The sequence below is a fragment of the Miniopterus natalensis genome, chromosome 1, assembly GCF_054644295.1.
Source record: "Miniopterus natalensis isolate mMinNat1 chromosome 1, mMinNat1.hap1, whole genome shotgun sequence".
NCBI lineage: Eukaryota > Metazoa > Chordata > Mammalia > Chiroptera > Miniopteridae > Miniopterus > Miniopterus natalensis.
The window spans coordinates 41,703,215-41,726,919 of NC_142081.1; the positions used below are offsets into that span (position 1 = coordinate 41,703,215).

At 48.1% G+C, this 23,705-nt stretch overlaps 2 protein-coding genes across 2 annotated transcripts in view; one reads left to right on the plus strand and one right to left on the minus strand.

Moving 5' to 3' along the window:
• The first annotated feature begins 395 nt into the window (after positions 1 to 395).
• On the plus strand, positions 396 to 13,972 carry OAZ2 (ornithine decarboxylase antizyme 2). The gene is given in 6 exon segments (XM_016208602.2): positions 396 to 576; positions 9,997 to 10,072; positions 10,074 to 10,154; positions 11,381 to 11,556; positions 12,373 to 12,458; positions 12,711 to 13,972. Coding segments are annotated over 6 exon segments (570 nt in total). The 5' UTR covers positions 396 to 556; the 3' UTR covers positions 12,842 to 13,972.
• A 2,100-nt stretch (positions 13,973 to 16,072) lies between these two features.
• The window catches only part of ZNF609 (zinc finger protein 609), a 183,762-nt gene continuing 176,129 nt past the window's right edge, over positions 16,073 to 23,705 (minus strand). Inside the window, exons 6-10 of the mRNA XM_087820880.1 lie at positions 23,083 to 23,449; positions 20,928 to 21,103; positions 20,467 to 20,683; positions 19,933 to 20,011; positions 16,073 to 19,632 (exon numbers count right to left, since the gene is read on the minus strand). Coding sequence (XP_087677006.1) covers positions 19,938 to 20,011; positions 20,467 to 20,683; positions 20,928 to 21,103; positions 23,083 to 23,449 — 834 coding nt within the window. The 3' untranslated portion in view covers positions 16,073 to 19,632; positions 19,933 to 19,937. The remainder of the gene's footprint in view (positions 19,633 to 19,932; positions 20,012 to 20,466; positions 20,684 to 20,927; positions 21,104 to 23,082; positions 23,450 to 23,705) is intronic.

Genomic DNA, 23,705 nt, shown 5'->3' on the forward strand with positions numbered 1-23,705 from the left:
CCTCCAGAACCTACAAATGACACAGCCCTGCTTGGCTCCATGCAAACAAGGAGTCTAGATCAGGTGAAAGCTAGAAAACTCTACTTGAGATTTGAAATACAACGCATCTTTCGGGAAGCGCAGCTACAACCAAGGCCACAGCCATCCCCCAACTCTTATTCGCCGGACCCCCCCAATCTCACCTCACTTCACCTCACCCCTCTCCACTCCTCCTCCTGCTACAGGCCCCCTGGTGCGCCTGCGCGGTGGCGGGGCGGTGCTTTGCCCTTTGTTGTGGGCCCCAGTTTCCCAGGGCACAGCGCGGCGCTGGGGTGGGGCTATGCAGATGAGGCACTTGGGGGCGGGGCGGGCGGTTGCTGCGGCGTCGGCGGCGGCCGGGGAGGGTCAGTTGGAGGCTGGCGCTTGCTGAGGCAGGAGGAGGGCTCTGAGCCCGCGGCCTGACAGGGACTTAACCCGCAGAGATCGGCCCCGCGCGCGCGCGACCCCACACCCACCCACTCATCCACCTACCCACTCCCTGCGCCGCCTCCTCCCACCCTGAACAGAGCCGCCGAGGATGATAAACACCCAGGACAGGTAACGGCCCGGCCCAGGCTCCCCGCCCCCATCCTCCCCTCATCTGCTCCAGAGGGCCTCCTCCCCCACCAACCCGCGGGTCCCCGCCCCCCCAGCGGGCCCCATCCGCTCCGTACTTGGACCCTTCTCCACTTCAGCTACCCCAGTCCGAGCCCCACTCGCGCAACTGGGCCTCCTTCCGTCTTTTAGCCCCCCCCCCGCCGGCCTTGCCCATCCCCCTCATCCGGGCCTCCTCCCCAGTAAAGCCCCAACAAACCGGAGCGCAATCTTACGATCAAGTCCCCATTTTCCTTCAGCTCCGCTGAACGGTGCCCCATTCCCCAAAGTGGGTTTTTCCCTCATCCAGATTCTCCAAATTGTTTCCCATCTTCTCCAAATCTTTTTTCCTCCCCCTTTAAGTCATTTAATCCTACCCTTTGAATCCCTTCCCTAATTCAAACTGCACCCTCCAGCCAGACCTCTGTCTTATCACTGTCTCCCCCTCCCACTCCCCAGGTCAGGCTCCATCCTTCAGTTCTCAGCTGGACGCATCGTTCCCCCCCCCCCCCCCCCCCCCGACTCCCGTCAGGCCTAATAGTATTTACAGTGATGCCCAGCCCTCACCTTAGTCCCTCACTCCAGCTTCATCTTTTCCCTTCCTTCCTCCCTCCGCACTCCTTTCCCAGTTAGGCCCCAACCTCATTCCATTTATTTCTCCAACACTTTGGACTAGACCACTGTCTTCCATCCTATTCCCCTAATGAGGTTCCCCTAAACACTCTTCTAAACACTCCTGCCCTTTAAACACTCTCACCTGGAACTCATCTTTACTTTTACTCCTCTCATCTTAACTGAACCCTATCTTTAAATCAATAGATCACAGAACTCAGCCCACCCTGGCTTTGATTGAAGGCTTACTACCCTCTTTCTTACCTCCAATGCCTCTATACTTTGGACACTGGGCCTTTGCAAGTTTACCCCCCTCAAAACCTGACCCCTGCCTTCCCCTATTAATTGGAGAAAGGCTGCACATCTTTCTGAAACAGTACCTGTGGTTTTCTAAACTTGAATCATACATACTTACCCCTGCTCAAACAAGGCAGAGTTCATCATTCATTCCTCGCTACGTCTCCTCTTTTCTTTTTCTCCAAGGCAGCTTTTGTCCTCCATTTCTTCCTCAAACATACTACATGTTTCTGCCCCAAACTCTTCTTTGAAACTATTCCATAATTTACTGATTCCCCCAAATTTTTAACACCAGTTGCTCCTTATACGTCAGAATGGCTTCCACTTACAACTTGGGTCTAATTGTCTTCCTCCTTTTCCCCCTAGACTTGTGCTGCCCTCTAAATGAGTCTGAAGCTGATTAGATCCCCACACCAGCCAGTTTGACCCCAACATTTGGCCTTATGGCCTCTGCCCCTCACTTGGGCCTCATTGTTTTGCAAGCAGATCCATTCCCTGCAAATCCTCCTTAAATTGTGCTTTGGTTTGTCCCAAACTGGACTTTAGTTCCTCTTACAAACATAGCCTTCCTTATTGCTTTTCTTCACCTAGGGCTCTACCACTCAAGGTTCCTCTCAAACTTGGGTTCCTTTCTCACTAAAATGGCCTCCAACTTGGCACTTCCTCCTCCTTTAGCAGCACCATCCTTACATAGTCTTCACCTTTTCTTGTATCTCAGTGTTTCTTAACTCTGGCTGCACATTTGAAAAATCATTGACCTGGGCCCCACCTCAAAGGCCTGGTGTAATTGGCATAGGGTGGCACCTGGTTATTAGTATATATTTTTAAAGTTCTCTGGGTAATTGTGATGTGCAGCCAGGATCGAGATACACTGACTCCCTACCACTCCCCACAGAAGACCCTTTCCATCATATTCCTTCGGTGAGTGTCAGCCCTTTCTTTACTGAAAAGGGCCTTGATTTCAGGGATTTCCTTCGTCTTTCTCTCCCAGGTACTTTCTGGAAATTCCCAAGATAAGGCAGCCTTTTAAATTCTCCTACCTCTAGTTACTCAGTTCTCAGCCGATAGCCATTTTCATTCTCAAATTCTTATCTAGCCCCCACACTTCTATTCCCTACATGCAGAAAGAAAATTCACTAATTTCCTGTTTTTTGTTTTTTTCTTATGGTCCAATTTGACCCATTACTCCACCTCCCAAGCCCTCTACCTCCAATCCCATTCTATTTTCCTTTTCCGAGACACTCCATGTCCATCTCCCTTTGTAGTCCCATCTTTTATTCCATCTTCTCTAACTAGCCCTTCTGGAGCTGAGGAGGTGGAAGTGGATGTATACAGTATTTGGATTGTGCTGGATGCAAAGGTATTCTTTGTGCTAGAGAAGGCTTTATGTGTTCTTAGGATAGACAGCTGGTATGAGAGGGCAGAATGAAGCACAGAGGTGGAGGGAAGCAGAGGAACCTACCGGAAAACCTTCTTTGCTAGTCTTTATGTTTTTGCCTGGGATGTGGGGTTTGGAAGGTGGTGTGATCTCAGCAGGCATTCTTTGGAGTCCTTGGGACTGAGCTGGTCTCTGTGCCAAGCCCTGTGCAGGCTGAGCCCAGAGAAATGAGCACTTGGGACCAGCACATAAGGGTCTTCACTGACTGTGAGGTTGAGAGACCTGAGTTTTACTTTTGGCTTAGCCAGTGTGCTTACATGTAAAAAGAGGGGGTTGGGTTTGCTTAACTTGGAGATTCCCTCCAGCTTCCTAAGTGGCAAAACAGGCTTGCTTTTCTCCAGGGCCCTTGCTTAGTGTGTTGGTAATTTGAGGGGCTTGGCTGTATGACAGGCAGGTGGAAGGAGGAGCCAGCTGGCCTGCCAGGGCCTGGGCAGGAGCAAGGCCTTGGATCAGGCTCCTCCATTTTGGCCTGGGGGTGGGGTGGTGTGTTCAGGGTGTCTGGTTTCTTTGAGTTATGGCAATCCTGTTTCCATAGCATGTTTCCCAGCCTCCTTTGGCCTTCCTCTAACTTTTCTGAAAGGAATCCTGGTAGGGCCTTAACTGGGGATTCTGATAAGAGCCGGATGTTCTTCCCTCTCAGTGTTCTTGGTGTTTTGTATCCGCAGAGGGGGGAGCTGGCTTAGAGTTTAGTTCCCATTGGGTGGGGGTGGGGGGGGATGGGCTTTCCAGCTTCCCTGGCTCCAGTGAAATACTCAAGAGGTGGAGGCTTGGTTTCCTGGAAGAAATAGTTGCAGAGGAGCCGGCAGTATGTTTTGAAAACAAGGCTCTTCCTTTCCAGTTTTGTTCCGATTAGTACCTCCAGAATTTCAAAATTCCTTATGGTGGGGGAAGGAAGAAGACACAAGTATAAGCACTTCTATTATTATAGTTTTTCAATATGAGGTTTAAATCCAAGGAAATCAAGCTTCCTGGATTTGCACGGGCAGGAAGATAGCCTTTCTAGGTCTTGCTTAGTACCTGTGACAGTACAGTATGTGGAGAAGATCTTGCCCAGGCTTAATATCCATAATATAATCAGTCTGTGTCTGGTGGGCTTTGAGGAGAAGCATTTGGTTTTACAGGTGGTTTTTCTGGGGGGTGGACAGGGCACAAGAGCACATCAGAGCTACCTTGTGCATCTTACAGAATGGTTCCCTGAGTAATGGAATTTGTCTCTCCCCCCAAAGAATTTGGTTTAGTTAGCCCTTATTTATTGGTACTATGGCTTGTTGGATGTGGGGTGGAAGGGAGAGTCGGTTTTCCTGTTAGGTGCCTTTGTGTTCATCCCAGAGAGAGAGAGAAAGAGAGACTCCTAGTAAAATCAGGAATCCCCCCAAATTGGAGATATGCTTCAGAAAGCATCGCGAACTAATAATAGTAATTCCTCACCCTGCCAAGAAATCCAAATTTAGCCTCAGAGCTGCTCAGAAATATAAAAAAGGGGACTGAGAATTGGGGTAGAGGGATGCTGTTACATATATGCGTTTCTGGGGATAAAAAGAGTAATTCATTTTTGAAACAGTATGCAATGTTGATTCCAGTTGGTGCCATGATTTGGAAGGCTATGAAGCCTAATTGAAAGCTATAGCCCAGAAATGGCCAAGTAGGTGAGCAAGGGTTTTATTACTTAAAGTGAACAAAACAGGTAGTTTCCTGTTAGCAGCGGCAGAATAAAATGCTTTGTATAAGATAAGCCTTAAGAAAATTTCCTAGGCCTTTGATACTATATAAACAATGAAGTGATTCTATCCTGGGAAGAGGCTGGAACTGGGTGATGACTTGACTATACAAACTAGATTGAGGTACTTAAAATGTAAACTTAAGGTCTTATTTTAAAGCATGATTACCTAGCTATCCACCAACCTCTGATAGCATATGTAGTTGTGCCCACCTTTGGTGGAAGATGTATCATCTGTGTAATAAGATAAGCAAACCTCAGAGGCACAGATATTCTAGTTGCCATGTTTCTTGTGGAGAATCAACCAAAACCCAGTTTTGATTTCAGTCTGTGATTCAGAGTGGTGATGTCATTTTCTTTAAAATCGTGCTTAGCAAGTGGACTCCCTTTGGCACACAGAACAGCTCTAGTGAAATGACTTATGCCTGGCATCTGACCAGGGTCCCTTTCTCACATGGAAAGGAAATTGGCAGCTGGAAATCAGCTTCTGCATGCATACTAGACTGGAGGTGGCCATCACCTCCCACCTTTCTTCATATTTCTTTTTAGCTAAGTGTGATGGCAGCCCTGGATTGGTCCCTCTTTGCGTAGGAACTAGTCATCAGAGACCTTCCAAGTGTCAGAGTAAGAGCAGCTTATGTGAGGGAGTCAAGGCTTGGTAGTGTTCTACACAGCAGGGCCAGAGACAGGAATGGGTCAGAAGAGGAGAAAGGGAGGAATGAATGCAGAATGCTTGGGAATGTGGTTTTTATGTCTTTTCACTTGATGCCACAAGGTAGTAATACCAAGACTATCTGACCTTCCTCTGACATGTAATAGAAACCAGAGAGAATAGGTGCAGACTTGAATAAGCTCAGGCCACTGATTCAAATAAAACATGATCAAAAGTATATGAAGGAGTGCTAGGCCGGGCGTGGCTCAGCAGTTGAGCATCCACCTAGGATCCAGGAGATCAGGGTTCGATTCCCGGTCAGGGCACATGCCTGGGTTGCGGGCTCAATCCCTGGTAGGGGGTGTACAGGAGGCAGCCGATCAATGACTCTCTCATCATTGATATTTCTCTCTCTCTCTCCCTCTCCCTCCCTCTCTCTGAAATCAATAAAGACATACTTAAAAAAAAAAGTATATGGAGAATATCAATTCAAGTATTTGTTAGATTTAGTTGAATGGAAGTTAGCCACAGAATTACTTTATATTAAATTTCTATGTAACTAACAGTCTGTGCCCTGCTTTGAGCACAGTAAATATAAAAATCAAAACTAACGTAGTCACCCTGGCTGATGTGGCTCAGTTGGTTGGAGCATTGTTCCGTGAACCACAAGGTCACCGATAGTTGATTCCTGGTCAGGGCACATATGTAGGTTGTGGATCGAATCCCTGGTTGGGGCACTTGCGGGAGGCAACCAGTCGATGTATCTCTCTCACATTGATGTTAATCTCTCTTTCTCCCTTCTTCCCTCTTAGAAATTAAAAGAACAAAAACAAAAACCTGACACAGTCAACTGGAAGTGATTTTGACAGGAGATCCTTTACTTTATCAAGAGATTTAAGGTTCCTTTTTTAAAAATAGTAATCACCCTAGAGATTTAAAAATAGGATTTGAATTATAAAAATTTAATTTACCAGCAACATTCCCCAGGAATACATCGGCTCCATACACTGCCTGTCTGTAGCCAGTGTGTGAAATTATAACCTGCAAAGGACGTTTCAGACAACAGTCACAGAATGCTTTAAATTAGAGGCAGCAGGATGTGATAGGTATGTTGGTAGCACTCATGTATCCTGAGGAGTGTTTCCAAGGGCATGTCCAATGACAACTGAGAAAATAAGGCACTAATAGATCTGTCTAATCCCCATCTCTTCTGAACTGACTTGGCTCCCTGGCGCCCCCACTTGCACCATGGTGTATTTTTTTCTTCTCCAGAAGCAGGACCAGCCCCGCTGGATATTTGGGTTCAGTCTGATACCTTTTTTTTTTTAAAGATATCTTTATTGATTTGAGAGAGAGGAAGGGAGAGGAAGAGAGAGAGAGGTAGAAACATCAATGACAACAAAGTCATTGATCGGCTGCAACCTGCAGCCCGGGCATGTGCCCTGACCGGGAATCGAACCCTGGTTTCCTGGATCCTAGGTCAATGCTTAACTGCTGAGCCACGCCCGGCTGGGCATTAGTCTGATATATTTGATTCTCCTTAATCAGCCATGATCTTTTCAACCTCTAGACTCAGTTTGTTTAATTATCCTTTTAGTGATGGAGATTAAACCAGTCCTGTCCCCCCAGAGGAGTGAGCAGAATGTGAGGAAGGAGTGGAAAAAGCTGGGCATTGGAACTAGTAGAAACACTACTCAGTGGTTAGAGCGTCAGCCTGCGGACTGAAGGGCCCTGGGTTCAATTCTAGCCAAGGGCATGTATCTCGGTTGCAGGCTTGATCCCTGGCGGGAGGCAACCAATCAATGTTTCTCTCTCTCCCTTCCACTATCCCTGAAAAGCAATGGAAAAAAAATATCCTCGGGTGAGGCTAAAAAAAAAAAAAAAGACTAAACTGAATATGAAATCCAGTCTGGTTTGGATCTTGTGACAGAGAACGAGTTGTGTTTAAAAGCCACCTTCTCTTGTGCTTAAGTTCCTCCAGGATCCACTTTTTCTACTGAGGTTGGTGGCATATCTTGCCACAATACCATTTGAACAGTAAAGCCAATACAAGAGAAGGCCATTGCTGGCAATTTTATGCCCCTTAATTTCTTTAACCACCACATTTGTACCCATCTTCCTTCCTTTCTAACTTCAGAAATGACGATCAGGTAAAAAACCTATTTGCCATTCACAGCAAGTAACTAAAAACAGCTCCATTATGATGGATGATGAAGATAATTATTGTGATCTACTGTCTAAGCTTAGCCCAAACTCTAGCTGTTTCTCTTCTGGAACTGGATACCGGCATGGGGGCCTGAAACACCCTTCTACCCCTACTCACATACACACTTGTTTTCTCCATACACTTTGTGGGGGAGGAGGAAAGAGTTCCCAGTATCCTTGTGTGTGATGGGGGAAGTAAATGATTTGTTAACCATGGAATAGACTTCTTGCATTTATTTGAAGAGATCAGGACACCAGACATATCATGAGCTCATACATTAGTGCTGGACACAGGGTAGGCCTTAGGGATTCTTTCTAGGAAGACAAAGGGGATTCTGGTTCTAAAAAAGCAAAACCCACCTATTCTGATCTTTTCAGTTGGTTGGCCCCATTGTCTCTGCCATTTGCAAGTAAAAATTAGCTCAGGATCAAGATGGTGGTTGGAATGCAGGTCAGAGGTGGAATGTAGCTCTCCCATCTAAAGACCATTGAGGAATAATTTCTCTGGAAGTAGGAGTGTTGAAGTTTAAGCGAGCTAGCACCAGAATTCTAGAATTGCACTGCCTGCCTTGGTGATCTGGTGGTTTTGTGAACCCACACAGTTCTGGTATATGAGGCTACATCTCATCTGTCTACCTCAGAGGAGGTTTGCCCAGTACGTAGTAGCTCTGCTTACCAATACGAGTAAGCCAGCTTTCTCCAGAAGTCTGAAGTCAATAGGGAATGAGAATGGAGCCATATCATGTGGGATGTGGGTGCCTTTGCTTGGGGAAATCTCCACCCTTGTCTTGTCTTTTCCAACCTGAACACTATTCTATTCCTTAACTCACTGGGAGGGGGGATTATGATGACTCATTGTCCCTAGTAGGGAATAAACTCCATCCTTGAAAACAGTAGCATAGTCCTCTGTCATGCTTCTTCTCTTCGTATCTCTTGGTGAGGCCCAGAGTAGGGGAGATGAGAATGCCGTGAGGCTTTCCAGAGGAGGCAGGAGGTGGTGCATGTGGTTATCACCCTCAGGTGTTGTTTTTCTGGGCCCATTGACACTACCCTGGGAATGTCATCTCCCAAGTATAGTTTCAGGCCCCCCATTGAAATTCTTGAGAACAGAGGAGCCAAGCTATAGTAGTGATGGGTTTGGACTTCCTGTCTGCTGGAATGTTTGTATAGGTCTTAGTACTGAAGGGCTCTGTGGGCTGCCCCTTTGGTTATTGTACCGTTGCCAGGTTAGATGTGAGTTCAGCTCTGACACTCTGAGCCTAAGTGAAAAACCCAGTCTGGCATGCAGTGCCATATAAAGCAAAGGACAGTGTGAAGATTAGTGCTTCATGTTTTTTTACAGCTGGTTTTTGGGGGGGGAAGAAAGCCTTGATTTATAGCATTTGCCAATTTCTGGGGTGTAAATACTTCCCCTATAGCTGATTTAAGCTACCAACATGACATTATTAAACACTCAGTTGGGAAGAGATGTGCACAGTTGGGTGAGCTGGCTGAGTCATGGTGTACAATTTACCTCTTGCATTGCTTCACCTGCCCTTGGCCTGTAGAGTGAACTACATCTCAGCTTAAGGAGCCATTAAGTTGGATTCAAAGAAGGCAGTGGAACAATTTTGGAGCCCTGTGGGTCCACCGAAAAATCATGGTGGCCAGTAAGGGCACATACCTGGAGATGATTATTGGCTTCTAGCAGATGTCTCTCCTCCCAGCAACCCCCTACCCCCAATACCTAAACAGTGTCCATTCTGGCTATGTCAACATTACCGAAACTCTCATGCACAAGTCAGATTCTAGCAAAGAAGGGCAAGGAAGCCCAGTATTTGGTGACACACCAAAATATAATATTCAAGATACCGTAATACTCTGTACAAGATACCATAATACTCCTCTCTGGGAGCCAAATCCCTGGATTTAATTCAGTTCTTGACCCTAGATGGATTTGGGTAAGTGATTTCTGTCCAGTTACTCTGTTTAGATCAGGGAGGAGGCCATCATTGGAAAAGTGGCCCTGAGAGTTCCTTGGGGACACGGTACCCAGTCCACGTGACTTCCTGAGGCCCATATGCCTCCAGCCTGAAGTGATTGTGTAGGCTTTGTGATTTTGCCACATAGGTTGCTGAGACACTGTTGGGTTAAGGAAAGGGGCTTCTGGAGGGTACAGGGCTCTAGGCCTAGCAGGCGAGCTAGGATCTGGTTCCTCCCAAGGTTTGCCAGTACCAAGATCTTTTTGATGTTTGACAGGTACTCCTCTGGTCACATCCAGCTGGACTCTCTGTGCCTCTGCAGGATGGTGGGTTCCTGCCCTTTGAGAGAAGTAGTCCTTAAAGCTGAAGCTGAAAGGACTGGCACAGTGGTATAGTCTTAGAGCAGTTGTTTAGGGAGAGCCAGGGCAGGAGTTGGGATGGGATGTTGAATTGAATCTTCAAGTCTTGGTGTTTACTGTCTCACCTTCTCTGTCTTTTGCAGTAGTATTTTGCCTTTGAGTAACTGTCCCCAGCTCCAGTGCTGCAGGCACATTGTTCCAGGGCCTCTGTGGTGCTCCTGATGCCCCTCACCCACTGTCGAAGATCCCCGGTGGGCGAGGGGGCGGCAGGGATCCTTCTCTCTCAGCTCTAATATATAAGGTAAGGAGGACCCTGGGGTGGAAGGCTTGGAGCAGAGCCTCTCAGACTCCACTGTGTTGCTGCTTAAGGGCAGTAATCACTTCCCTTAATCTAACTGAGGCCAGGCCAGTAGGGGGATTGGGAAGGACATTCAGCTGTGGCTATGTGGCTTTTGGGGAATACTAGAAGGACAGCACCAAGCAAATACCCTGCATCTTCTTGGCTTGGTGGTCAGTACTTTAGTGCCAGTTCAGGGTCTAGAGTGAGGGGTATGAGAGCTTTCTGCTGCTACTCCTTCCTCAGTTTCTTTTGAGAAATACCAAGGGCCAGAAGGAGCTGTTTCCCATTGTCTTCACCATTTGGCATTCTGACTTTCGTCCCTTACCAGCCTGCTGGGGAAGGTGCAGGGTAGGGTAGTGTGGAGGTGAGTGGTAAGGAGAGAGGGTCTTGCATCTCAGTCACCTATCACTCTGGTAATATATGGCACAGCCCAGGGGCTTTAGAGAACCCTGAGGATCTGCCTGGGAATGATCTGGGCTGGGGCAGCCAGCCCTTTGCTAGCTTTTAATTTCCTGTGATTGAGGCCTAGAAGTTGGTTTAGCTTCACCCTAAGACTGGCATTGAAGGGTAGCAGGGCAGCTGAGTTTTAGTCTCTTGAGACTGTGGCCAGGAGACACAACATGGACCCTTCAGTCCATCTGGAAACCGGCTTTGGTTGACCTGGGCTCCAGTCAAGCCTCACACATATCTTTATATTTCTAATGTTTCTCTTTCAGAGGTAAGGAAAAAAGTATGATGTTGGGGGAACAAGCATGGGCTTTGAGTCAGGGAGACTTGGTTTGAATCTCAACTGTGCCATTTACTAGCTGTGGAGCCTTGGGTCAGTTGTTTAATTGTTCTGGGCCCCTAGCACCTCTGATTTAAAATGGGGTTATTAATGCCTACCTCCAGGTGCTTGTTGTGGTGATTGGAAAATGAGAAAGCACTTTGCACAGTATTTGGCATGTAGTGGGCACTTGGTAAATATTTCCCTCCCGTGATGCTGGCTTTTAGCCAGTACCCACTAGTCTTAGTGCCTGATGAGTGATGGCTCTATTTAGCCAGCATGCAGCTCTGTATTTTCATCGTGCCCTCCATCCCTGCTACCCTGACTGACCATAGGGGACTCTCAGCACCGCCCAGGTTAGGGAGCCTACGGTGTGGCCACAAGCAGTAGTGACATGGTCCCCTGACTAATCTCCTCCCAGGACGAGAAGCTCACTGTGACCCAGGACCTCCCTGTGAACGATGGAAAACCTCACATCGTCCACTTCCAGTATGAGGTCACCGAGGTGAAGGTCTCTTCCTGGGATGCAGTCCTGTCCAGCCAGAGCCTGTTTGTAGAAGTCCCAGATGGATTATTAGCTGATGGGAGCAAAGAAGGGTAAGGAGCAGGGGCCGGGGAAAGGGAAGGAGCAAATGGGGAAGAGGTCCCATTCCGGAGAAAGGCGTATGCTTACTGGGGAGAACAGAGCAGTGGGAGTCTGCCTTCTTCCCTAGCTCTAGGCCTCCCAAGCAGATACCATTTTGAAACAGGTTATTTTTAGCCAGTAAAACAGGCCTGCTCTAGGTTATAATTAAAGTAGATCATTATCACATTAACTAAATCCCTGTCATTAATCATGCCGTGGCTCACTCTTCCCAGCAGACATTAAATCCTTGAGCCATCTTACAATGGTGCAGTTCAAAAGGCCAGGAAGCTCAGAGATCCGGTGGGATTGCGTTGGGTTGGGTGAGGCCCTCCAAGCAGTCAGGTGTGTGAGAAACAGTCCTGAGGACAGAGTTCTTTTGAGTGGCTCCAATCTCTTGAGGAAATCCCTTTTGGCAGTGTTAGGGCCCAAGAGTCCCTCTCAGTGGCAGGTAGTCATTATCAAACTTGACAACTCCAGCAGGCCCATGAAAGACTGGGTTCTCTTCCTAGGTCCCATACTGTCGTGTGAACTGCATTAGTTAAGCTGGTCAGTGTTCATTTCAGAAGAACCCCTATTCCAGAGAGAGATAATTCAGTAACATTTTTCTTAAAGATTGTAGCTTATTCTTTCCTGAACTCAGGGTTCCTGGGGTCTTGAAATAGGAACCTCCTCCCTGAAGTTTCTCTATAATATGGCTATAACCTTTAGAAGCGCCTTTTTTTGGGGAGTAGGCAGATAGGAAGTCTAGAGAGGTGGTAGTGGGACTGAGTTTTCTTCCCTCCTTGCAGATTGTTAGCACTGCTAGAGTTTGCCGAAGAGAAGATGAAAGTAAACTACGTCTTCGTCTGCTTCAGGAAGGGCCGGGAAGACAGAGGTGAGGAGTCAAAGCAGCCTGAGACCTACTTCCCAGAAAATGGGGTCTAGGGAGGGGAAAGGGGGCTCCTATACAGTGAGGTGGGTCCCTTGAGTTTGCCACACAAACTTGGGCAGTCATGGGGGATAGTGCCCAAAGGGTCTTTAGTCAAAGCCTAGCACTTATTCATTCCATTTTTGTTTGGGGTTTTTCCTTCATTTGACCCTACCCTTGTGTTTATCAGAATCTTCTTTACTCTCTTATCTTCTGCAGCTCCACTCCTGAAGACCTTCAGCTTCTTGGGCTTTGAGATTGTACGTCCAGGCCATCCCTGTGTACCCTCTCGGCCAGATGTGATGTTCATGGTTTACCCCCTGGACCAGAACTTGTCCGATGAGGACTAATGGTCAGAGGATGCTTTGCCCAAGAGCCACAATGGGGAAAGAAGGGAAGTTAGGCAGCCCAGGGACAGAGGAGGGGGCTTCTTGCTGTCTAGTGAAGGATGCTGAGGGGCTCAGGGTGAGGTTGCCTGTTGAGTTCTTGGAGTTGATGCATTGAAATTGTTTTCCATAAAGAACAGTATAAACATATTATTCACATGTAATCACAAATAGTAAATGAAGATGTTTATGAACTGGCATTAGAAGCTTTTTAAACTGCGCTGTGTGATGTGCTCTATCTAGCCTAGGGGGAGAACATTGCCTAGAGGGGGAGGGACTATCTGGGTCGGGGCAAGGCCTGGAGGGCTGGTGGGTAGTACTGTCAGGCTCAGGCTCCCCAGCTGTTGGGCTTTCTTTTTGGTTTTTAAGACTTGCGTATTTTCTTTCTTTGCTTTCTGTCACCCCAGGGGCTCCTGAGTATAGGCTTTTCAGCCCCAGCAAAGCAGTGTCCTTGAATTGTTTTTTGACACTCCACCTGGGCTTCTCTGTGCATTTGTGTCTGGCCTGGAGAAAGCGGGTCTCACCCCTCCTTCTTTACAGCTAAGTGTTATTCTGGCATTTGGTTAAGCTGGTTTAATCTGTTAAATGTTATCAGTGCATTTTAAATAGGGGCATTGAAGTTCACTCCCACCACCAGGGCTTTTTTTAGGGTGCCTGGGCCTTAAGATAGACTAGCCAAACTTCAATTCTCAGATCACAGCCAGGAGTTCTTGCTCCTGGCTGCAGGTCCAGGCCCCAGTGCGTCTCCTTCCTAGGGTCACAAAGAGCAGAGAGGAAGAGGAAAAGCGACTCAGGGCCTGGGGGTTGAGGGGGAATCTGTTCCTAAGGACTGGATGCCTCTATCTGGCTAAGTGTAGTGCTAACTGCAGACCCCCTCACCCCACCCAACAGGTTCTGAATAGTGCCTGAGACCCTGCTCCACAGGGCCTAGGGGTGGGACTGGGGTTGTAGAGGTGGCCCGCCCTTTTCAGTTTTTAAGGAACAGCTTGTTCTAAGGGGAGTGGAAGGGGGAGAGATCTAATCTGGGTGAGGGGGGTGGGTGTGTCAGGGAGGCAAGTGTGTTGTGTTACTGTGTCAATAAACTGATTTAAAGTTGTGGTTGGTCTGTTCTTTATTCCTTCACCAGGACCAGCTTCCCACCCCTACTGTCTTTTGAGTCTAGAGCTTGACCTAGTAGGGATGTGATGTATGCTTCACAGGAAAAAAGCTGCAGTACATCAGGACAGATCAACTGGCCGAGGTCTCTGGGGCCACATTACACTGTAAAATGTGGAGTTGCTAGGAATCTGGGACACACTGCCAGAAGTCCCTAGAGAGTCAGGTGTGTACACAGCAGCTTTGTCCAGAATAGAGGCTATATACCCTTAAGAGCGAAGCCGTTCTTAAGCCTTCCTTTTGTATAGAAGGCTGGGTCCTAAAACCAGGTTCTGGCTTTTGCAAGGAGCTGACATCCCCAATCCTGGAGGTGTTTGAAGGAAGCAGCACACACCTTTTTAGGAAGGTGGTTTTCTCCCTTTGGAGCCCAGTGCCCTGCAGCATGGCTGCCATTCTTGTCCAACCAGCCTGATGAATAAGCTCTCAGCGGCACTGGAGGGGGCTAGAATCCTCTTTACCTGTGGGCTTACTACCATGTCCTTCCTCTCGTTGGTTTTCCCAAGTGAAGTGCTGGGGCTGTTCTCCCACCTCCTATAGCTTTGGAACTATCTGATGCTGAGCTGTGGCTGTCTTTACTTTCTCTGAGTTTTATAGTTCTTTGTGAAGCTTGTGTTTTCACACTAGGCCAAGTCATTAACCTTGGACCCTACGTGGTATTCATTAAAAGAAGTGAGCTCAGCACCTTCACCCCTCCACAGTTATTAGTGGAAGGTCTTGGCCTAGAGACATTGAATTGAAATAGGAAGGGCCTGAAGATGTCCTCAACTGAGCAGATACCCCTAGAGGCAGCATAAAGGCAGTGACTGAAAAACATGAGATTTATAGCAGATAGACATGAATGCTGACCATGGTCAAGTTAATATAGGCAATTTAGACTTCAGGTGTTAAAGTCAAACGCAAGGAATCTATAAGATGGGTGAAGAACCAAGACAAAACAGCCCTTTATTCCCAAAGCTTGCAGAATGGACAGGAAACACGCTTGAGATTCTGCTGCCATCTACTGGTGGGTCCTCTCTAATACAGCCAGAATTAGACGGGTAAAATCAAACCAAGGCACTCTATTAAGATTTCCCTTTCAAAAAGAAAAACCTTTGCTAGATAAGACCACTAACAGGAAAGAAATATGGTAGGTCCCCAAAATCTGCACTCCAATTAAAAAAGAAACTTAGAAGGTAGAATATTTTGGGGGATGATGGAGTGGGAGAGAGGAGATATGTGAAAGGCAAACTAGTCTAAATTTAAGAACAGGGACATTAAAAACTTTATTCAATAAATACAACAAATAATTTAAAAATATACTTCAATTCCAAAGCCAATTAAGAAAAGGAAGCAGTGAGAAGGGGGAAAAAGGGGGGGAGGGGGAGGAGAAAATCAGGGAAAGGAAAAAGTTCAAGAGGTGGAACAATGATTTGGTTGGGCTGTTTCAGAATGTACCACCCTTTGAAATTCTGATCAAATGCTCTTGACCCATAAACCTTTAGCTTGTTCTGTTGGGGTGGGCAGCCATAGGAGTGCACCGGCCGGGAATGATTCTTTTGTCTCTGGATCAGAGCACTCTGGAGGCTGGAACTGGGGGGGGGCTTAAGGGGGAGTTTCCCACTCATTTCCTAAAAAAAAATCTGTTTTAACTTTCAGGCAAGTTGAAGTAGTGCAAACTCTTAGGCAGAGAGCTCCCAGCTGCATAGTTTCACAGGTGAGGATCCAAAACCAGGGTCTCTGGGAGGTCCCAGAGTACCCAGGGGTCCAAAGTCACTTCGGTGAATGGGATCTAAGGGGAAGACAGGGAAGGCCAGGGCACAGGTTAAAGCTCCTCGGAAAGCCAGTGGCCAAGCTGGAAAACACTGCTGGGCAGGAAAGGACTGCAGGGCAGATAGTCTGGGCTTTGGATTCAACAACTTGCTATCAGCCAGGGAAGGTGGAGCTGAGAATGCATATGGAGCCAGGATCAAGAAGGTAAGGAAAACAGAACAGAAAGGGGGGAGAAAGGAGGAGGCAGCTCAGCAGCAAACTCCAGGAGAAATAACCAGCAGCCCTCACAGATTTGTGATTGTCTCTTAAAAAGATTTATTTTTCTCTTCTTGCCTGAATGTACAAAGGCAAAAAGAGTACAGTTTGTATATATATATATTTATATATATATATAAAAAAACAAGGAACTTGGTAATGTACACTTTACAGAAGGGAAGAATCAGGAAGACTGAAATTAAATCCAACAGAGCAACGCCAATGGAACAAAAGCTATGAACAGCAACACTGTCCCTCCAGCCCGGGCCTCCAGCTCGCCCCAACCTGCTCCCAATGGGGGCTGAGCACCAAGGCAAGCGGGTGGGCTGGGGCAGGAGGGGCTGGGGCGGGGCTTGGGAGGGGCTCAATCCCAGGAAGGGCCCATGGCAGAGGATCATCAGAAAACTTCCTGGGATGCCCTAGTAATAAAACGAATAACAAAGGCCCAGAATTATGGGGCCAACTAGCTGCCCAGTGGAATCTTGGGGGCATCAGAGTAGACATTGGGATGGTAATAGGGTATATGGGATAATTCATGACATGGGTGATCTCAAAGCTCGTACACAATTACTCAGTCCTCCTGCAGGATTGCCCTCCCACTCCTGAGGCCAAGACCTCCCACCCTCACCTTGGAGCCTGGAGAGAAGAGACTCAAGAATTACCACTTCATTTCATGGGGTGCCCTCTTAACCCTTCTGCAGTGGTCCTCTGACCTTGAGATGTGTGGAGAGGGTGAGATAAGAGAAGGAAATTTCATACATGTACACACACGTACCAAAGGGGAAAGGGGATGAAGGGTAGTGACACACCTTGAGTGAGGAAGAAGAGGATGTGAATCCTGAGCAGCAGCTCTCCAAGCCTTGGCTGTCCTACCTGGGGATGAAGCTCTCTCCCTCTAGCTTCTCTGTGGGGAGCCTGAAAAGCAATGTCTAGCAGAAGCCTGGGCAGGGGTGGCTCCAAGAGAACCTCGGTCTGGTGGTCTGGGCCCTTAGCAGCAACCTTTTCCAGCCTTTGCTCATGGAGTGGGGTGGAGTGGGAATCCTTGCTTCATGTCTTGTCCCTCTGACCAGGTCATGGTGCCACAGGTACCCTCACCTGTGTTGTTCCTCCCTATGTAGAAAGGCTGGAGGTGGACAGCAAATCCTTCACTCAGCACTCATCAACGATCTGTTTCCTCCATTGCTGCCGCTGCGTCGTGCTATTTCAGGGAAGGGAGATTGGACCTGGCAAGGATCTGAGACCAGGAGGATCAGGGATCAGGAAAAGGCAGTGCCACTGTGCCATTACTGGCTTTTACCTGCTCTTCTGGGCAGCTCAGCTCCCACTCTTCAAGGGAGACTTGGATATAAGGATCCAAGAGCCAAATGTTTTTTAAGGGAGGAAAAAAAAAAGGAAAGGAAAAAGCTGTTCCCTTCTGTAGAACCCAAGGCTGCCCTGCTAATATGGAATTTCCTCTTCTCTGTTACAGAACAAAGTGGAAATGGCAGGAATGCAGACCATGCCTGCCCAATGGGAAAAAATTACTTCAAACAGTTTCTTTACAATATGTACAGAGCACGCTGTAAGCCAGCGCCACAGATACAAAACACACAACAATATTTAAAAACAAACAGGAACAGAGATGGGCCCTTGGCTTCACCCCACAGGAGTGTGGTAGGGCATAATCAGGCTGAAATTCAGTCATCCTCTTAGTGGTGACTCAGGTTAGGTGGGGTGAGGTGTCCACACCAACTACTTCCATGGATGAAAGGGAGTCACTGCTCAGAGCACTGCCTACTGCAGCAGCAGGAGGCAGAGGGAATGATGGAGGAGAGGGAGGCTGCTTGGGGGCATGCTAAGAGGTCTAAGACAGCGAGTTTTTTGGACGGACTCAGAACTCAACTTGAATAAAAACAAGAACATGAAATCTAGAGGAAAGGTCTATAGGTTAGAGGGGCTCCTCTTGGGCAAATGATCCTAAGCCTCTCTAGGGCCCCGGGATCTTGGAAAGCAGTCTCTGCTGGACATTGTGCTTACTGCCCTCCACCTCCATGCCCCACACCGTCAGAGCCAGGTCCCTGCTTTTAATGGTCACTTTTGGCACTCTGGTCACAAATACCCCTGTGTAGCCTAGGCTGGTGTCTGTCAGCCTCTCTCTCAATCCAGGTCAAGGACAGATAGGAGAGGAGAACAAAGCGATGATACCTCAAAAGCAAAGTAAGAGCTAAAGCTCCCCACACCTTGGGGCAGAAGTGACTCCAATAAAGCTACCAAATCATCGTCCCTTCCCAGTACAAAGAGCACAGAGCCTGGACTGAGAGAGCCGAGAAATGTCCGCTGCCTCAGCACAGCTCCCACTGAGTACACTCTGTGGCTCGGAGGAGTAATGGCTTGGATGTGTTATCCCAGGGTCTAAGGAACACATAACCTCCCATGGTCAGTGGCTCCTAAAACAGAAACGTGTGTTACAAAGACACAGCTCATATTGGCACACATGGGGTTATAGACTGAGCTATGTAAAATCATGTACTTGTATACAGAGGAACTGCGCTGTATATATTTGTGGCCCTAAATGAGGAGGACACTCAGATGGCTGAATGGAAAGGACATCTCTTAAGAACTGCCTCCCAGGCCTTGCCCTCAGGAAACCTGGCAGACTCCAAAGCTCCCCAGGCTGGGGAATATTATTTTACCTGCCTGAGTCTTAAGAGCCAAGCAGTGGAAAAGAACAGGAGAGATCAGTGTGAGGATCCCCCTCGCACCAAGGGGTCAGGAGGGAAGAGAGAAAAGGGCAAGGTGTTGGGGGCTAAGAAGCAGCAGGACTTAGTGGGGATGCAGGTTCTATTTCACAGACTCCATTCATGCTCCAGCTCCAGCTTACTCCCAGTATTCCTGGAGAGCCCTGTGCTGATGTGAGGATGCCTGGCCCTCTGCCTGACAGGCAGCCCAAGGCCATGGGCAAATACCTTGGTCTTCCTTTCTAGGCTGGGCTCTGAGCATTTATATGTGCTCATGTGAGAGGGGGGAAGTCTTCATGTTTGAAGACCTTGTTTTCACAATTATTGAGAAAACAGCCCCCAATTTCTTTCCTGAGATTCTAATTTCTCCACGTGCTGCCAGTTCCCAGGGCCCAAACCACTGGGGAGATGCAGGATCTGGTGATGGTGGTAATGACGATGAGAGGGGTATGGCTGCTGTGCTGTCTTCAGACCTTACCCAGTGCCGGGGGGTCCCTCCCTGGGGGGGGGTTGGTACTCCTCCGGCAGCTGACCAGGGGTTGGGGAACAGGGCAGTGACTTCTCTGGGCTGAGGCCATGTTCCCCTGGTTGCTCCCCATGCCTTCATCTCCACAGAGGCCACAACAGTCATAAATGTGGCCGAGGGAATAAATATTTTTGCTAAGTACCAGCTCTCCAGCTCCTGAGGAAGAGGGAGGGTGGGGGAGTCCGGGGCCTGGTGGAGGCGAGATAGCCAAGGGTCTGCCTTCAGTCATGGTGGGAACACGGCAAACAGGATGATCAACACCATTTAACTGATGTCTAAATGGCACCTCCAGCACCTCCTTGGGTGAGCCAGTCCGGGCCCGTGAAGCTGACTTTATCCGGGCACTTGGTGTTCTGCAAGGGAAACATGGACAGATAACCAGACACTCAGCTGGCTGGCACAACAACCACAAGGTGGAGCTCCAAGAAAATGAACTGTAGGGGAGGCAGCTACTGGTCTCCCTAGAGGATGTCTGTGTTCCACAGCTCCTCTGATTCATGTGGCTTCACAGGAGACTTAAACAAGAGGCTTGGCCAAGGTTCCAGGCTGCTGACCCCACACAGCTTTCCCTCACCGAGGCTCCACAGATACTCTGCAATCCAAGTATAACTATCCCTACTCTACGTGTTGCCCCCAAATTAAAAATTACTTACCATTCTCACCTCCGGGGGGGTGGGTAGAGTGAGGGAGTTGAGCCTTGTTGGCTGGCAACAATGGCTGTAGAAGAAAGCCCTGAGTGAGAAGGGGGACATGTTAGCGTAGCACTCCCAGAACCTTTGATTTAAGCACTTTCTCTTCACAGCTGGGTGGGGAGGGGAAAGAGTTTCTCCTTAGATTCCTGACTCCACTCAGTTTTGGGGTACTGACAGAAAAAATTTGACCCTTGGCCAGGTGTAGCTGCTGGGGATAGATAGTAAGGCTCCATTTTCGAGCTGCTTGTTTCTCTTCGGTTGTGGGAACGCCTGCTCCTTATTCTCCTAAACATGAAAGCCAATTTTCTGGAGGAGTCTGAGAGTCCCCAAGCTCCAAGGGAGGAAATAAATGTGACATGCTTTAACGATGGTCTGCAGGAGGCTAGGATTCTGACGGAAGCTAAAAAAAACCAAAAGTATTCTTGCAGGGGGCTCCTTGCTGTGGACGCTACCGGTATGGAGTTAAAAATATAGGCAGTGGGAAACGAGGCTTACCTGCTGCATAGGGTAAGTTGTACTGTGCTGGGAGCAATGAGTACCCCAGGTGGTGGTGGTGGTGGTGTGTGGACATCAGGCGCTGGGAAGGGGAGGTACGGGGCCGGTCTACACTCCTTTCACCTGCACCTGCTCCCCCGATGCTGCTACAGCTGCCACCACCCCCAACCACCCCACAGCCTCCCCGATCTCTCTCCTGAGAAGTTTTATCACTTATCTGGAAAGGAAAGCAGACACAAAAGCACTATTGTGAGACACACACGAGAGGAAGATGCCCAGAGCCCACATCATGACTCCTTCAAAATGCAAGACATCTAAGAATCAAGGTGGTGCCTGGGGGAGCCAATGTAAAGTCAGCCAAACTGCACTGTGGTCAGGATCTGACCTTGCCCACCTTCCCCCAGACCCCGATTCTGGCCCTAATGGTCTTTGATAACAGCCAGTGTATGCACTTCTCTTACCGTGGGAGACTTGCTCTTGTAGTGACTGGCGTGCTGCTGCAAGATGTCCAGGGCTTTGGATTCTGAGCTGGATTTACAACTGACACTGGGGCTGGCTCGTGCCTTGTCGGCATCTTCACCCCCTGAGACCTTGCTGCCATATGGGGAGAAAGAGTAGCTGGAAGGTAGGTAGGAACCTGGGAAAGGAGAAAGAAAGCAGTCAAAGAGATGGGAGAGGTAGAAGAAAATCTGCTTTAGTGACCTGGCTAAGGAGGGCAGCTTCCCTACGCACAAGGATAGTTTCTACCCGTGTCTTCGGACTGAGATTATTAGTTTGTCCTATCTTTACTGAGTTCCAGAGGCAAGATTAGTTTAGGGATATTAGGAACATGACCTTCAGTCTCTGGGAATCAATTCCCCTGGAGTCCCAGTCTCAGAGATAGTTTGGAGAGGTGAGATGATGAAATGGAGAGATCACAGGATATGAAGGCAGATAACCTTGGGCTCAGATCCTACCCAAGACTTACCAGTTAGGTAGCCTTGAGCAAATTAACCATCTTTCTGAGCTTCAGTTTCCTTACCACCGAAATGAAGATACCAAGACTGACTTCACAGAGTGACAGGCAGATTAAGTAAGATAATGCACATAAATACCTAGGACAGTGCCTGGCCCAGACCAGACACTTATCAAACAGGACTATTATCTACCTACCTACCTACCTACTTAGTTATTGTTAATCCTCATCTGAGGATATTTTTTCCATTGCTTTTCAGACAGTAGAAGGGGGGGAGAGAGAAACATAGATGTGAGAGAGACACATTGACTAGCTGCCTCCACATGTGCCCCAAGGGAGGGGGTGAAGAGAGAAACATAGATGTGAGAGAGACACATCGACTAGTTGCCTCCACATGTGCCCTGACCTGGGCCAGGGATTGAGCCTGCAATCCAAGGTACATGGCTTTGGTCGGAATTGAACCTGGGACCCTTCAGTCCGAGGGCTGATGCTCTAACCACTGAGCCAAACCGGCTAGGGCAGGGACTATTATTTTTATATAGATGAATAGGGGTAACAGAAGAAAGGAGTGAGACAATTTCCTATCTGTTTGAAGCTTACTTGTCCTTATGATGCTATGCCAGAATATCAAGACGAATATTTAGGCTGTTCTCCTGTAGGGAGGGGGCAGCGTTAAGGAGTGAAAGAAGTTCTCTCTCACCCCAGAAGCATCACACAAGGCTTTTCGGGCAACAGAAATCAGTGAGTAGAGTTGAATAAGATAGTTTTCTTCTCATAAGTTAAAAACACAAAGTCCTACTCTCTGTCCCCTTTCCTAAGACCTCATGGGTGGAGGTACAAAGAGCTTATCTTTCCCAAGCTGAACCTTTTTTTAGCTGAACTTCCCCACAGTCTGCCTTCCAAATGCTCTTCCCCTCTGCTGCCTTCCAATCTCACAGCTCAACATGGTCTTGCAGATAAATACATGCGCTGCCCCGGTTTGAATGCTATTTGTTCTACGTGTCTCTCCTGCTACAATTAAGTTGTAAGCTCCCTGTGGAGAGGAACTAGTCTTCCCTATTTCTTGTGTATTCTCCACAGTGCCAAGCACATTGCAAAATAAAAAATATATATTTAAAAAATGCCAGCTGAGCCCGGCTGGTGTGGCTCAGTGGTTGAGCACTGACCCATGAACCAAGAGGTCCCTGGTTTGATTCCTGGTCAGGGCAAATGCCCAGGTTGCAGGCTTGATCCCCAGTAGGGGGTGTGCAGGAGGCAGCCAATCAATGTTTCTCTCTCTCTCATCGATGCTTCTCTCTCTCTATCCCTCTCTCTCTCTAAAATCAATAAAAACATACTTTTTAAAAAATCCCAGCTGAGGGAAGACAGCAGTGGTAAAGAGGGACCTTTACCTTTAGTTATCCATGAAAAGTAACTGTATAGGAAACTCTCTAGCTGGAGCAAGGGAGGGAGAGGTGGTCCCACAAACTGTAATGAGGGGTCATTCAAGGAGTTTGGGTTTAGAAGGGCCACTTCACAGAATGTCACATTCAAAAAAGGACTGTCATCTACCTGAGCCCCAATAAGCCTTAGGATGGAGAAAGAAAACTGGATTTGAAATTTCTGCTTCATTTTCATTCTGTTACTGGAACACCAGCTGGAATGGAAGGGCGGTGCTGTACCTGGGTAGTTCTGCATCATCACAGCAGGCATGCCCCGGTAGCTGGGGTGGTTGGGGTCATAGGACTGGCTGTAGGAGTAGCCGTGCATGTAGGGGATGTAGGACTGGTGCTGGGTGAGGGGGGAGGACACAGGCACATGGACACTTGGTCGGGGCTCCTTGTTCCCAAGGCGGGATTCTTCAGATGTGGGCAGCTTGCAGTCACTACTTGTGCTTTCCTTCCCATCCTCCTTGGGGACAGAGTCCTTATTCCGACTCCTTTCCTCCTTCAATTTGCGGTCCCGCTCCTCTTTCCACCTCTCATCTTCTGACTTGATGTCTGAGTACTTGGCAGGATAAACGTATGTCCACATCCGGGGCTCTGCTTCCTACAACAATCACAGAATGAGTGTTGCACAAATTTTATATATATGTGTGTGCATGTGTATGTACATATATTTATATTTCATGTTCAGGGTCCCCACAGAAACACCAAAGCAGGTAATACCAGACACCTGGGGCAGAGTATGTTGTGGCTTCTATAGATTGTTTACAATGAACTCTGGTCCCTCTTGCTAAAGAAGCCTGTCCCCTCTGTGCCCAAAAGGAAACAAGGTATGGGGAAAGCAAAGGCAAATCCATCAG